At 35.9% G+C, this 15905-nt stretch overlaps 1 protein-coding gene across 1 annotated transcript; it reads left to right on the top strand.

Annotated features, from left to right (window-relative positions):
* Nucleotides 1-446: 446 nt before the first annotated feature.
* Nucleotides 447-14376, top strand: LOC141838233 (formin-like protein 18). Its single transcript, XM_074725649.1, is given in 19 exon segments — nucleotides 447-926; nucleotides 1635-1885; nucleotides 1888-2352; nucleotides 2686-2907; nucleotides 2995-4649; nucleotides 4824-5030; nucleotides 5108-5234; nucleotides 6406-6477; nucleotides 6810-6908; nucleotides 7056-7097; nucleotides 9883-9963; nucleotides 10035-10085; nucleotides 10192-10273; nucleotides 11596-11690; nucleotides 12313-12384; nucleotides 12462-12578; nucleotides 13437-13505; nucleotides 13576-13642; nucleotides 13976-14376. Coding segments are annotated over 19 exon segments (4032 nt in total). The 5' UTR covers nucleotides 447-853; the 3' UTR covers nucleotides 14161-14376.
* The last annotated feature ends 1529 nt before the right edge of the window (nucleotides 14377-15905 follow it).

The following is a 15905-nucleotide window of genomic DNA, read 5'->3' as shown; positions in this document are numbered from 1 at the left end:
TTGTTCGATGGAAAATTATTTTGGGACTAAATCCATCACCAATAAAATTAATTAGATTGTGACTATATTAAAAAAAAATCCACTAATCATACTCCCTATTTCTTCTTGTAAATTATTTAACAAAATATTATTATCTACTTTTTACCAAGTAAACCTTTTTCTTACGATTGGAACATTTAAATTTGATCGACATGACGTGAATTTAATCACATTATTTTTAATAAATATTTACTTAATATTTTAGAATACTAATGTGTGAAATATTACAATTTATAATGATAAATATGAAAGATATGATTTTCAAATAGTATAAGGAGGAATATTGTACATTCTGTTAGACATAACGTCCATTATATTAAACGGGTGGACTCATCAAATCAAATTAGGGCGTATAAGTATCAATAGCATGGCGAGGTAGCACAACGACGTACCACGTCACCCTCGAGGCGACGCAGAAGAGCATTGCGGTTCGTCGAATCTCAGATCTTCCACTCGTCTCTGTCCTTTTCAATCCAGGAATGCATTTTTTTGCCTTAAAAATGTCATTTTGGGATGCTGATTGCTTGCAAAAGTTCGTCTTCCTTCGGTTTTCGCTCGCTCCCAGTGTGAGGAGCTATTAAAGTAATCGGGCAGGTGAAAAAGCGCATGCGATTTCTTGAAGTTGCAGCAAAATCCATGTTTTCCTCCGGAATCCACACTCGGTCTGCCGCAAAAACAAGTTTTGGAAGGTCGTTCGTTTTCCTCTTCTGCCCAGAAATCTGACCTGGGCACGACCATTTTTCCTAGGGTTGTTGAAATTGCTTGCTTGGGTGGCGGCATTGTGGTGTTCGTTTGAATCGGCTGGATCTCTACGATGGCGCTTTTTAGGAAGTTCTTTTACCGCAAGCCACCAGATGGACTGCTGGAGATATCTGAGAGAGTCTATGGTATGATTCCGCTTCGTTGAAACCTGCTTTCGTTTTATATAGAAAAACGGAATAAATCTATCTTCTGATACCAATTTTTATGATTTACCAGTGATTTGGTTTTCGTTTCTAGATATTAGATCTCTTTCCAATCTGTAATTGGTCATTTCTTGTTTGATCTTCTGGTGAAGCTCTCTTTCGCTAACTTGATAATAGTACAAGTGCATTTGAAGTATTCTTATTGATAAATGCATCTGTTGGCTCTAAAAATCTAAATGCCTACCCATCATCGTCATCAATATCAAGTTATTGTTATTATTATTATTATTATTATTATTATTATTATGCACATGAATCTTATCCTCTACTAGTGGAGGCAACTGTAATGCTCTATGCAGGGCAATATCACTAATAACATTCAAACTAATAAAATCAAAATGCACTGATAGAAAGAAATCTTACCTGCCCATTTGTAGAAATTTTGTTTAATTTTGATTGGAATAGTTATCCCCAAATCCAACCAAAGCCTTTGTTTTGTCAACATCACCATTCGCTATATCGTTTTGGATGACACATGTGGATTTTTGTTTGAACTTATAACCCTAGACAACAGACTCTTATTTCGGAATAAAAAAACCATGATGCATGTGAATCACACCTCAAAATGGACTAGCCATTTTTTTAAAAAAAATTTATTTGGAAGAAATTAGTTCTGTTTAACGTTTGCAGTGTTTGATTGTTGCTTCACAACTGATGTATCGGAGGAAGATGAATATAAGGTCTACGTTGGAAGCATTGTGGCACAGCTACGGGAACATTTCCCTGATGCCTCTGTCATGGTATTTAACTTCCGGGAGGGAGTGAGTCAAAGCCAGATTTCTAGTATTTTGTCAGAATATGACATGACTGTGATGGATTATCCACGACAATATGAAGGATGCCCACTGCTCACAATGGAAATGATTCACCATTTCTTAAGGTTCACCATTTCTTAAGGTCAAGTGAAAGTTGGCTCTCATTGGGTCAACAAAATATCTTATTGATGCATTGTGAGCGAGGTGGTTGGCCAGTTCTAGCTTTTATGTTAGCAGCTCTTCTAGTTTATCACAAACAATATGCAGGAGAACAGAGGACATTAGATATGATTTACAAGCAAGCCCCTCGTGAGCTTTTGCAGTTGCTATCACCACTGAATCCACTGCCTTCCCAACTTAGATACTTGCATTATGTCTCGAGAAGAAATGTTGGCTCAGAATGGCCTCCTCTTGATAGGGCGCTTACTTTGGACTGTGTAATTCTCCGGTTTATTCCTGACTTTGATGGAACTGGTGGATGCAGACCATTGTTTCGAATTTATGGGCAGGATCCTTTTTTTGCAACTGATAGAACTCCAAAAGTTCTATTCTCAATGCCTAAGAAGAGCAAGTTAGTTCGTTTCTACAAACAGGTAATTTCAGTCTACTTTAATGAGTTCATATTTTTTAAAAGCTGAGGTGTATATTATTAAGGTCTTAGAACCTTTTTGTTTCAATATCAGCAACTGTTTGTGGTATTGCATGATCTGTAATATTAATTAAATGCCAAGTGAAATAATTTGCATGATGTTCTCTAGCTCACTTTGCTATCCGTAAAAGAAGCTGTTGTTCTCAGATGGGACCTTCTATAATCTGAAGATTTAGTTGAAAAGAGTTACATGCATGTGCATTAATGCATTTGAATACTTTTTACTGCTTCTCGAATATTTTCTTTTTCAACATTCTACTTATTTCTGCTTACACAGGAAGATTGTGAACTTGTTAAAATTGATATCCATTGCCATATTCAAGGGGACGTTGTGCTTGAGTGCATCAGTTTGGAGGAGGACCTACAACGCGAGGAGATGATGTTCAGAGTGATGTTCAATACAGCTTTTATCAGGTCTAACATTTTGATGCTAGATCGCGATGCGATAGATATCTTATGGGATGCCAAAGATCGATTTCCAAAGAATTTCAGAGTTGAGGTCTGTTTCCCATCCTATCATTTTATGAGTTATATAAATTTATACTTGCAATGATCTCTTTTTTTTGTCCTTTTTCTTTGCGAGAAGATTCTTCTTTCAGAGATGGATTCACCTAATTCAATGGCATCATTGGAATTGATAAATGTTGATGAAAAGGAGGGCCTTCCAATCGAAGCATTCGATAAAGTGAAAGAAATGTTCAACAATTTAGATTGGCTAGAAACAAACCCAGATACTGCCATGAAAGTCCTTCAGCAGGTTGCTTCCTCTAAGTCTTTGCAAGAGAAGTTGGATTCAGGTTCTCCATTGAAATCTGAAGCTGATGCTTTTCTAGCAGAATTAAGTTCAGACATACTGCTTGAGGAAGCCATATCTAGTGAAAATAGTGACAGAAAAAAGAAAGCATTTCTCCCTCCCTCTAAAATGCATTCTGTTCCACTCCACAAAATTTCTGATTCAAATTCAGAGAACAATGCTGAATTGCATGGTCTACAGGCTCTGGCAAAACTTCCATCTCTAATATCACAACGAATTCCTGTATGTCAATCAACTGCTGCCTTTTCTTCTAATTCTAGTCCCATCTGTCATCCAACTGCTTCAAGGTATCACAGTGCTTTCTCACCTCGTGGAATTATAACTCTGCTGGATGACCATGCTGCATCTGATACCTCTGAAGCTAACACAAAGAAGATTACCTCAACGAATTCTGCTTCTGGATCCACTATTCCCTCTAAGTCACCACAGCAACTATCACCAGCACAACTATTAACAACTTCACTGAGCTATACAAAGGAAGCTTCACCATCACCACAATGCTTATCGTCAGCACCAGTACTACCAACTTTAGCAAAAGAGGCTTCACTAGAACCTGCCCATATCACTCCTCCCCCACCCCCACCCCCACCCCCACCCCCACCACCATCACAGCCCCTGCTGCCGCTGCCAGCACAACCAACATCACCACCAATTAGAGTATTTTCACTAACCCCTCCACCACATTCATTAGCCCATTCACCACCACCGCCGCCGCCACCACTGCCGCCAAAAGTAACTGCATGCACTCCTACTTCTGTTTCTCCTCCTCGTCAACCACCTCCATCAAGAGTAAGTTCATCTACGCCTGCTCCTTCTCTTCCACTACCAGTTCTTCATACTTCTTGTGCTACCAAAACTGAAGCTCCAACAGTTCACAAACAACGGGTTCCAGTGGATATCCTATCTATGTCTGTTAAAGGCTCTAGCCCAGAGGTGCCCCCATCACCAGCCATACCTTCTCATCTTAGAAATTCTACTCAATTAACTTCAATTCCTCCACCTCCACTTCCCTTAAAAGACACTTCATTGCCCCTTCCCTTTGCTGGCTTAGAAAAGTCAACTGCTTCATCAGTTACACAGCAGGTAGGCATCATGGCAAGTAAGTCAATACCTAGTCCCCCTCCACCACCCTTGGTTACCTTGCCAATTCCCAAAGCTAACATTTCTCCATTAGGAAAAGGAGCTAATACCCCTGATGTTCCTTTTCCTCCAACTCCTCCACCACCTGTCTTAGGGGTTGCATTATCAGCATCACCTCCACCTCCACCTCCACCTCCACCGCCTCATATTTCATCAAATAATTCAGGCAGTTCTTCTTCTAAAACATTACCTTCTCCACTTGTACCATCTCTTGTACCTCCAAGTTCCTTGAAGAGCCTTTCTGTTCCTTACTCTTCTGGAGCTAAGGGAACTATCTCTGAGGCAATACCTCCACCACCCCTTAGTGGTATGAATGTTCCTCCTCCACCACCACCCCCTCTTTGCATGAATGCTTCGCCGCCACCGCCGCCGCCACCACCGAGTGCCATGAATGCTCCTCCACCACCTCCTAGCAGCATGAATGCTCCTCCACCACCACCACCCCTCAGGGGCATGAATGCTCCTCCACCACCTCCTAGTGGCACGAATGGTCCTTTGTTAGGAGGGAAAGGACAGCTCCCAAGTCGAACTCCAACTTCCAGAAACCTTCAGTTTAACCAGCCCTCATCAAAAAAGTCGAACTTGAAGCCATTGCATTGGGTTAAAGTAACAAGAGCAGTGCAAGGAAGCCTATGGGCCGAGTCACAAAATACAGATGAATTTTCAAAGTATTTGGTGTTCCTTTGTTATTGTGTTAAGGTTTCACTTTTTAGAATTTATCTCATACTACCTGTTTTTGTGCCAGGGCACCTGAATTTGATATGTCTGAATTAGAGAGTCTTTTTTCTACAGCAGTGCCAAGTCCTAATATTCAGGGTGCAGGTTCCAAGAGTGGCCGTTCAACTGGCCCAAAGTCTGACAAAGTTCATCTGGTAAGCCCTTGCTTCCTAAGTTCAGAATGATAATGTGCATCAGTTAAGCCTTCATTCCAATCAATGGAGAAGATAATAACTTATTCGTCCCACTAATTTGTATGTTACCTTCCATTTTCTTAGTGTTTCAATTACAGTTTATTCACACTGATACTTTGTGTATAAGTTATGTAGTTCTGATGGTAGGGAAATTGAATTGTTTTTGTGATCATATCATAAGAGCCAAGGTTGAAAGGTGAACATGCCAATAGCATGGTGGTTTATTGCCACTTGAGATGGCTATCTATACGGAAGCTAAGAAAATAAGAAAGGTCGATAGATCTTTGAACTGGTGTCTCTCTAAGTTTAACTTACTGCACTTCTTCCTTTTCCACCTTTTTTCCTGCAATCTCCACTCACATTTGAGTGAGTTCATTTAGTTTATTTCCCCATTTTGTAGTATTATTACTCTATAGGTTGACATAGAGGATCCTCTGCCTCAGTCCATTAATGATCCTGGATCTGCTGCAGAGGGAATGGGGGATGTTGGAGGTCTTAAGTGCAGTAGGAGCAAGATTGGACACTGGAGGATGTAGGGAACATGGTGAATGATCATAGGGACAAGAAGGTTTGTTGTGGATGGGCCACATCTAGATGAGGGCCTAAAGTTTAAATAAAATTTATATTGATGGATTGGTTTGTTTCTAGAAGTAATATTTTAATGTGTGAGAATGACAAGAAAAAAAGTACTATCCTAAAGCAAGTAGCCAATAGGTGTGCCTCCAATTGACAATAAAATTGGAGTAAATAGATTAAGATGATATGTGGAATTCTTTAATTAGATAAGTAGAATCAGTTATGGTTATATGTGCAAGGGGTGTGAGTGACACTGAAAAAGGGATTTGAATATTATTATGGACATAGTCTTACAATGCCTTCAATGACATAATAAGATGCTTATAGTCAATATCAAACAGTTAGGATATATATATATATATATTTTGTATATGTGATTATAGCTAATACTGCAAGAGAGTAACACTTGGCAACCTATCTTTGAGGCACAATTCTGTCTTTTTTAACTTGATTATTGTTATGACATACTTTCATAGATACACAGACTTAAGTTCTTTAGATGTTGCAATGCTTACTTTACCATCTTTTGATATATCCAAATCTCTTGTTCTTGCAGATTGATCTTAGACGGGCTAACAATTGTGAAATCATGCTTACTAAGGTTAAGATGCCATTGAATGATTTAATGGTAAGTAGTTGATGGATGGTTTATTTCTACATTGATGATTATTAGAAACATGAAGCTTACCTTTTACAACATTTCTTATGTTGAGTTATCATTTTTGTATAATGGTGTCGGTTTGTATATTGGGTTTTTTCTTTTCATAAGTCACCTACTAATTGTTTATATAAGACAGATTAATTCTTTTAACTGGGTATATTTTGAAATGTGCTTCTGATCATCTGATGATTTAGTTTAGACCTTAGAATCATTTTGAGGCATGAAGTTGGCTTTGAATTTTTCCTTATTTTTTGTACTGTTTATTAAGTCCCACTGGCTATTTTGTGGCTTTTTTACAGAGTTCAGTACTTGCCCTTGATGATTCAATCTTAGATATTGATCAGATTGAGAACCTTATAAAGTTTTGCCCTACAAAGGAGGAAATGGAACTACTCAAGGTGGGTTTTTTCCCTCTCTCCTTTTGATGGTTTTGTTTTGTTTTGTTTTTTGGTCTTTCTCTATTATTCTTCAATCTTTCTATTTTTGATGTCTTATTCTCTTATGTTGCAAGTTCTCCTAATTAGTTTTCATCCTATAATCTTCAGGCATACAACGGAGACAGAGAAAATTTAGGAAAATGTGAGCAGGTAAGTGTGCTCATTTGTTGCTTTATGGCAGTCTAATTTATTGTGGAACTTGGAATATATATTTTCATCAAAGTAGTAGTTTTATTTAACATTTTAAATCTTGATTCTCTGTTGGACCTGTACAAGCCAGTGTGTCATACAACACTTGGTGTTTAAATGAGACAGAGACCCCATTGTCACTGCCTTGTTCACTTGGGTCTCTTCTCAAAATTGTTAAACACTTGAAAATCATCTCTTCTAAAAATTGTCTTAACAGTTTGGGAGGAGGGGCTTGACGGTGCTATTAGACTACAATAATGTCCTATCCTAGTTTCACATGGTCTATTGAATAATTAGGTAACATTCACTTCAATGCAAAAAAATTTCATACTTGGATGACTTGAAACAATTAGATTGGAATGCATAAGGGGTTGAGGAAGACCATAAAGAATTCCAATTAATATAATATAACTGATTTAATTGATCTTGAATATTATTAATGGTACAACCTTGCAAAGCTTAATGAAGGGGTAAGTTCTATGTAACTGACTCATATTTTGATGGTGATGGCTATGATGATCTAAAAATATTGCCTTAGTTTCTCATTCTCAGCAACTCACCTATTGAACTCCTACCACTGCTTCACTTCTTGTTGTGTGGTAGCTCATTTGAGTTCCCATAGGGCGCACCAAAATTTTCAGTTTCTTAAAAGGTGCATCCTACATTGTCTTTGCCCAAATTAGGCACCTCTTTTAACTTATCCCAAATATCTCTTGTTTCAAGAAGTTAAAATTTTGTTTTTTCTAATTTTTTTATGGCCTTAACTTAAACATTTTGAAAGTACTAGAGGATTTGTGATAATAAGAGCTATACTAAAAAAAATTTCTTGGGTTGAAACAGGTTGAGAGCACCAAGGATACTAGATGGGACCACAAGGATACTAGAATGTTCTACCTAACATAACATTTTTAGCCAAATGATTTATTTTGGTAAAAATATCTTTTTTATGTCAAAATGGGCCTTTTCAACTCGAAAACACTAGAACACACTACTTGAGACTTGCAAGAAACTATGATTTTTTTGCCACAATGACTTGTCTCGTGTTATTTCAAAAATACTTTGATTGTCACTTTGAGATCAAAATTGTTCTTTTTCCAACAAAAGAACACTAGAACACTCTAATTGTGACTCTTAGGAAGCCTCTAATATGCCTTGTTTTTTTTAACATGACTTGTTTGGAGTAATGAAATGCTTTTGCAACATTTTTTTTATGGTTATTTTCAACTCAAATGTCAAAAAATTGACTTGAGACTCTAATAAAGTCTTTGTTAATGAGTTTTTATTCAAAATTACATATTTTGGCTAGAGGTGTAAGCAGGTCATTGCTTGGGTGCAGGGCTTGCACTTGAGTGAAGCCCGTTGGGCTATTTTTCTTTTGGTGTCGGGCTAGGCCTAACACAACCTAACATGGGAAAATAACTCGTGCTTGGCACAACCCATTCATCCAATCTTCTCGTCTATTTTAATCCTATGCCCGTGTGTAGGGGTGTAAACGAACCAGAGGCTCAAGCTTGAGCTCGATTCATATTCCCTAAGCTCAAGCTTGATTTGAGTTCGATTCGAGTTTTAATTCTTAAGCTCGAGCTCTGTTCATAATGAAATTAAATAGTTTGCGAATGACTTGAGCTCGGTTCGAAAATAACTCGTTTAAAAATTAAACAAACTTAGTTCGAACTCAGCTCGATAACATATAATATTTATAATTCATGTAATATATAAATGAGTCTTTTAATGAACATGTTTGTGAGCTTCTTAATGAATACGTTTGCGAGCCTCTAAATGAACATATTCGCGAGCTCACGAATTAAATACTGTTAAGTTCGAGCTTGGCTCGATGATGTTTTCGAGCTCAAAATCACACTTGAGCTCGGCTCGTTAATTTAATCAAACGAACTTGAACGATTTTTTTTCCGAATAGAGACCCGAATAGCTCGTGAGCAGCTTGGCTCGTTTACACCCCTACCTGTATGCCTCAAGCCTCTTTTTATGTTGACCTAGGCCTAGATTGCAGGGCTAAGTTCTAGGGTCCAATTTAATTTAAAAAAATCCTAAATAAATAAATAAATTTTATGAAAAGTGATACTTTTATTATTTTTTATTAATTTGTTTATACAAATAATTAATATTAATTTATTATTATTGTTGTTGTTGAAATGAAATTTTGTAGACATTTTAAACTCAAAAGTGGCTATTTTCAACTAAAAAACAATGGAATATTCAAGACTCCTAGGAAGCTTTGTTATAATTTGATTTTGGCAAAGAAAAAAAAAAGCTTAGATGCTTCCTTGTCGTGTAGCAGTGTTTTTGAGTTGAAAAGCACCATTGTTGAGTTACAAATCCCCATTGAAGGGTTTTGGTTTTTAATAACCAAAAAAGAGGAACAATTGATAAAAGCCAATTTCTTGCATAGACTCAAGAGTGATCCATTTAGTCTATAAAGTTGAGTTACATTTATTTTTTCAATGTACCCTCTTCTGTTATAGACAAGGATAAATGCTATACAATATTCAAATGAATAAAAAAATCTATATTTATAATATTGAAATGAGAGGAGAATTAGGAGATTTGTTGGTCGTTTGAAATTTCTTAAAAGATTAGTTATATATTGCTCTGTTCCATATCTCTGACGCTAAATTAAAGCCATGTTCATTAACTCAAACAAACTAGTTATAGTCAGTTTGTTTTCAACTTGCTTCTAAACCAGTTTTCTATATGTATTCATGCTTATCTTCTTGACTTTAAGCAGTATTTCTTGGAGCTCATGAAAGTCCCTCGGGTGGAATCCAAGTTAAGAGTCTTTGCATTCAAAATCCAGTTTCGTTCCCAGGTTGGCAGTCTCCTGCTTTCTTTTCATGTAACCTGAGAAGATTGGAATTACTTTTGTTATATTTCTTCTAGGTTGCTGACCTCAAAGGTAACCTGAACATTGTTAAGACTGCTTCAGAAGAGGTAAGTGCCCTTTTACTTCTATTAGTTTTCAGTTTGCATATCCAGGGAGTCTAACCTTGTTGGCTATAATAGTCTGTTGCTTACCATTGGTTACTTTCATTCTCAGATCAGAGGTTCAGTTAAATTGAAAAGAATCATGCAGACAATTCTTTCTTTAGGAAATGCATTAAACCAGGGAACTGCTAGGGGTGAGTCAAAATTACACAAGCATGGCTCTTCCTAAATTTCTGTAATCTTATTACACTAGTAACAATCAGAATGTGTTGGGTCACTGTCTAAATAAATATTTAGAGGGATATGCTGTTTTTATTTATAAGTTTACATCCAATTTATCTAAGTCCAAGATTATCACCATGCAACCTTGACCTTGCATGCAACTGAGCTAAATTACAATGTATGTTAATATATGGTATTTATTTCTCTTAGTTTCATTTAGAGCAGTTTCTTGCTTCTATTCTGAGAAGAGTTTAAGCCAGTAAAAGATGAAGAAGGTTGTGCATGCATCCTTGGCTGCCTATACAGTCAATTACCCAATTACAACTTTCACTCCTTCCCCCATCTCAGTTGACTTGTATTTCTTTCCCTGAGATTTGATAACTAGAAACTGTCTTTTGCTCTATTTTTCCCCGCCCCCCCCCCAGTATCTCTTCAGCATAGATCTTTCCAGCTGTGTTGGAATCTTACATTCTATGTATACAAAAGTTGATCTTCGTAAGGAATGAATTGATAAATTTTCTGCTAGACAATGAAGGGCCACAATCTAATTTAAGGAGCAAGAACTAAAACCCTTCCATATTGTCCATGACTATTCTGACAGAAGATTGACACTAAGATGACTTTGAAACAGAGGAATCACCCGGGAAGAATGAATTGAGGCTGCAGCGAGAAGTTGTGCAAATCTCCCTCTTCTTTGGTTCTCCTCCTTCTTCTTAGGTGTTGGTTTCATTCCCGATCTTCCCCTTCATGGAATGTCACTGTTCTCTTGGTTGTGCTGGTAAGCACCACCTTACACCCTGTGCAATACTGGAGCCATCTTGTTCTGGCAGGGCATTGAATCCCTGACAAATACGAGACTTAAAACTTGTCTTGGACAACTAAGTATTCTCTAACTATCCAGAATAAAAATCTCAAGGTTGAAACATGTGGCAACGGAGTATAAATTTAGTTTGATCTTTGTGGAACCTATGTATGCACATAAGAGTTCTGTTTCAAATTTTTTTAATCTGTCAATAATTAGGTACAAACTGGTGGCAGCTTGCTTAAGTTTCTATCATCTACTATTAGCATCATCAGAGTCTTATCTGCAATGAAGTAAAGCTTGTATAGATAAATTAGTTGTAGTTATTGTATAGATAAAGTGAACTTTCTGCAGCATGGAGAAGTAATATACCTTTGCATAAATGAAATTGAAGTTTGCAGCCATATATTACATTGTTTCATGCTTTCAGTTTATCTAGATTAATAGGTAGTCCGCCATTTATTTACTGAATATGTTTATTTTCTTTTGCAGGTTCTGCTGTTGGATTCAGGTTGGATAGCCTTCTTAAACTCTCAGATACACGTGCGCGTAACAATAAGATGACCCTCATGCATTATCTGTGCAAGGTACTGTATAGTTGTGATTCAAGTATTTTTTTTCTCATTTACAAGAGAAAACAAAATGGTTAAATGCCTGATAGTTTCATACTGTTGGAACAAACTGTTTGATTAATCATCAAGAAATTACAGTTATAAAGTTCAAGTTACCAATACAAGTCAGATGGGCTTTAGTTTGATCCCTGAATGTTGCAGTAAATATACATTTTTTTTTTACATATGTAAGCTACTTCTAGCTTGAACTTTCATTGGCAACTCAGTTTTGCCAGTATCCTCACAACAAGATCAACTTTGGGTGGAAAATCAAACTTAAATATCTGTAGCTTAATGTTAACCAAAAATGATATGGTAATTCATTTTCATACAATTTTTTTTTCCAAATTACTTCTGTCTGGTCCTTTTCTCTGATAAAATTGAATATGTATCTGCTTTTTGTGATTGTGTTATGGAAGTGAGCAAATGATTGGAGCATACACCAATTAGTTCCTAGTTGTTTCTTTGTTTAGTTTCTCTTTATGGAATTGCAGAATATAGAAAACTAAATTATTCAGAATACATTTTTAGATATTCGGAGTATTTTTCTATCTTGTTTATCTTATAACCCATTCATTCCTTACCTGTACCACTGCAGGTTCTTGCAGAAAAGCTACCTGAACTTCTTGATTTTCCTAAAAGTCTTGTTAGCTTGGAAGCTGCATCAAAGGTACATAAGAATATTGGACTTTGAAGTTGTTTTGATGCATAAAAAACCAACTCATTTCCACAACTATTCATTTACAGATGCAGTTGAAAATTTTGGCAGAGGAAATGCAAGCAATCAACAAAGGCCTTGAGAAGGTTGAACAAGAATTAACAGCATCTGAAAATGATGGTCCTGTTTCACAAGTTTTTTGTCAGGTGATATTACCGTCTTGTATAACTTCTATGCATTTGTGATATTCTGGCAGCTCCAATTACCCATTTGGGTCTTAAGTTTCAGTTTCTTGTGGAAAATAATGCACAATTTTGTCCACCAGCTAAAGATGAAAGGGATGGGTTTTATTTCACAACTAAATCTAACAAATTCATGATGAATTACTTTGTGACCATAAAACTATATTCCAAACCAACTAAGCCATGCAAGTTTACACATGCAATTTGTTGGAAAACCTAGAATATTGTCTTACCATAATGCTGGAAATATTTCCTGCTATATTGTTGGAAAATTTTCCGGCTATATCTCTTAGAATGTTCTTTGGAATATCTCTGTTGAATCTCTCTTATTTCTCTCCCTTTATTGCTCCATTTTTTAAATAACATTTCTTTATCTATTTATTTCTTTTGTGGGTACATGACCATATAATATGGATCAACCCCCATAAGTTGTACATGAATTAAGTGAATAAAATAGCAAACTTTTTCTTTTTCCTACAATTTTATCATTACTTGCAGTTAAGAATTACCAAATTTAATTAGCTAGCAGAAGCACCCTTGTAACTTGTACATGAATTAAGTGAATAAAATAGCAAGCTTTTTCCTACAATTTTATCATTACCTGCAATTACCAATTACCATACTTAACCAGCTATCAGAAGCACCAGCATGGGACAAATACCAAGTGTACCTGATTAAATACCTTAAGAAAAAAGAAATTTCATCAAATTCATAATTGTTTTTCAGTGCGATCACTTTTGGCATCAACATGGAACTCTGGAGAATATTTTATCTTGTATTCTTTTGAATTTTTCAACCTTTCTTACCCAACATGTTTATCAGACACTGAAGGGGTTTCTGGTTGGTGCTGAAGCAGAAGTTAGATCCCTAACTTCTCTATATTCCAGTGTGGTATGCTCGTCGACACTGCTTTTGATGCTTTTACAATCTGTGAAGATTTATGTTTTTTGAACCTTTACAGGGCAGGAATGCCGATGCATTAGCTCTTTACTTTGGAGAAGATCCTGCCCGGTGTCCATTTGAGCAAGGTAAAGACAGTCCCAGCTAAGCAATCACTGGTTGGGTAACTCAAGTTTGCAATGACGTTTCAATTATTATTTAGTTTTCCATTCAGCGTTTCTATTATAGATGATTCCTTTACTTCTTTAACATTATATAGTTTCCACGTGGTGTTTCTATCCGGAATGCGATGCTTGTTTGGTCGTGCGATGTTGTTTCCCCCTTGCATCTACATGTTTGTTTGTCTGCAATGTATCATTTTACCATACTGAGATTGGTTGACTACATTACTGATTTGAGTTCATCATGACTACCTTACCTCGTGTGCAAATTCTCCTATAACCTATTCGGTTTTAATGCAGCTGTCTCGACGCTTTTCGACTTTGTTAAATTGTTCTTGCATGCCCATGAAGATAACTACAAACAACTGGAGTTGGAGAAGAAAAAGGCACAGAAAGAGGCTGAAGTTGAAAAGGGGAAGGTCACCAACTCAAAGAAAGAGCCACAGAATACACAATCACCAGCTGATGGAGCTCAAAGGAAATAGATGATGCTTTCGCCATTAGATTACCTAAAGTTACTCTTTCTCAAACCCAAGGAACAAAGTATCGTTTACGGGCAAGATTCCGACAAGGTCTTAGTATGGAACACACCAGAGGAAATTATCTCACTTCTCCTGAATAAAACCCGGAGGGCTTGAGCCGATCCATGCAACTTAGGGAAGCAATCCTTGTTAGTGAAATTGTAAGCAATGATGTTCCATCTTCAGCATCCTTTATGTTAAATTGCAGCATCTTCAGTTCAGTTTTGTTATTTGTTTTCGTGTGCAGCTTCGCTTCGTGAAGAACGAGCTAACGACCGAGAAATGCTTCGCCGAGTGCTTTGTACAGATCACTAACCCAAATCTATTGCTTCCTATAGTTGTTTTTTTGTCAAATAGGATTCGATAATTGTACATTGCTCCTCATTGGGGTATCAATGTAAAACAAAAATTTTGATTGATATATTCGTCTGAGGACAGTATCAAATATATGCTGACTTATCAATTTCTCATATGGTGTCGGATCATTGTTCTTCATCTAAAGATACTCGAGAACAATTTGAAAAATCTTGGATTATGATTTGGAGACTTGTTGCAAAGTAAGCAAAAGCTTTTGATGAATGTACTTGTCATGTGATGTCGGACTATTGCGCGTAAGGAGTTTGATGCCTTTTCATGTTTTGATAAGAAAAATTGATTTGTTTGGATCAGTTTCTATATGACTAATTTTATAAATTGACAATCTACGATAATCAACCTGAGACTTACATAATCGATATGCAAGCACATGATGAATTTATTATCTGATTGATCTTACATCACTTGAAAGGATTGTTCGATATGCAAGCACATGATGAATTTATTATCTGATGCAACTTACATCATATAAAATAAAAGGAGTGTTCAAATTTGATTTGATTTTTTTTATGAGTTTAAATTTGATTCGAGTTTAATATGAATTGATTTATTTAAAAATTATTAAATTTTAAATTTAACTTATTTGATTATTTAAAATTTTTATATTTTTAATTTATTTGGTTGATTATTAAGTTTAATATATATACATGAGTTGAATATGATTCATTTTAAAAATTTCTTTATTTATTTAGTATATTAATAAAAAATTTATTGAGAAACATATTTTAGAAATATTATTTAAGAACATGATTCATGAACATTAATGAATTGAACATATATATATTTAAGTTTATTCGTTTAATTTATCCTCCTCCGTTGTGACCAACTGCAGAAATTTATTCGTTTAATTTAATAACTTTTTTAAATTTATTCATTTAATTATTTTTGTGTGTATTGAATGAACATAAATAAATTATTACTAAATTGAACACTAAATTTACTTAAGAATATTCAATTAATTTATAATCTTCGCATAAATTTGTATTAATTTAAAACAAACAAAAATTAATTTAGATTATAGAGGGATGCTACGTTGCTCAACTTATTAATTATCTTGTATATTTCATGTGCACCTAATGTTATTTTTTAATTTTTATTTCTTTTAACTTAAATATTATACCCTAAACACTATACCCTAACTCATAAAAAAAAATTTAAAAAAATTGATACTGGATGCATAAGAGTAGATGTATATGAAAAATGATAATCCTAGTTAGTCGTATTGTCTCAATCCCTGGGGTAAGGGTGGCAATGGGGCGGGGCGGGGGCGGGTTTGTCATTCCCATCCCCGCCCCCGAATTACATCTCCGCCCCCATCCCCGACCCCATCCCCG

Source organism: Curcuma longa, chromosome 11 (assembly GCF_044706935.1).
Source record: "Curcuma longa cultivar G26 ecotype Majalengka, Jawa Barat chromosome 11, ITB_CL_G26_1.1, whole genome shotgun sequence".
Taxonomy (NCBI): domain Eukaryota; kingdom Viridiplantae; phylum Streptophyta; class Magnoliopsida; order Zingiberales; family Zingiberaceae; genus Curcuma; species Curcuma longa.
This window is presented reverse-complemented; position numbering and strand designations above follow the sequence as displayed.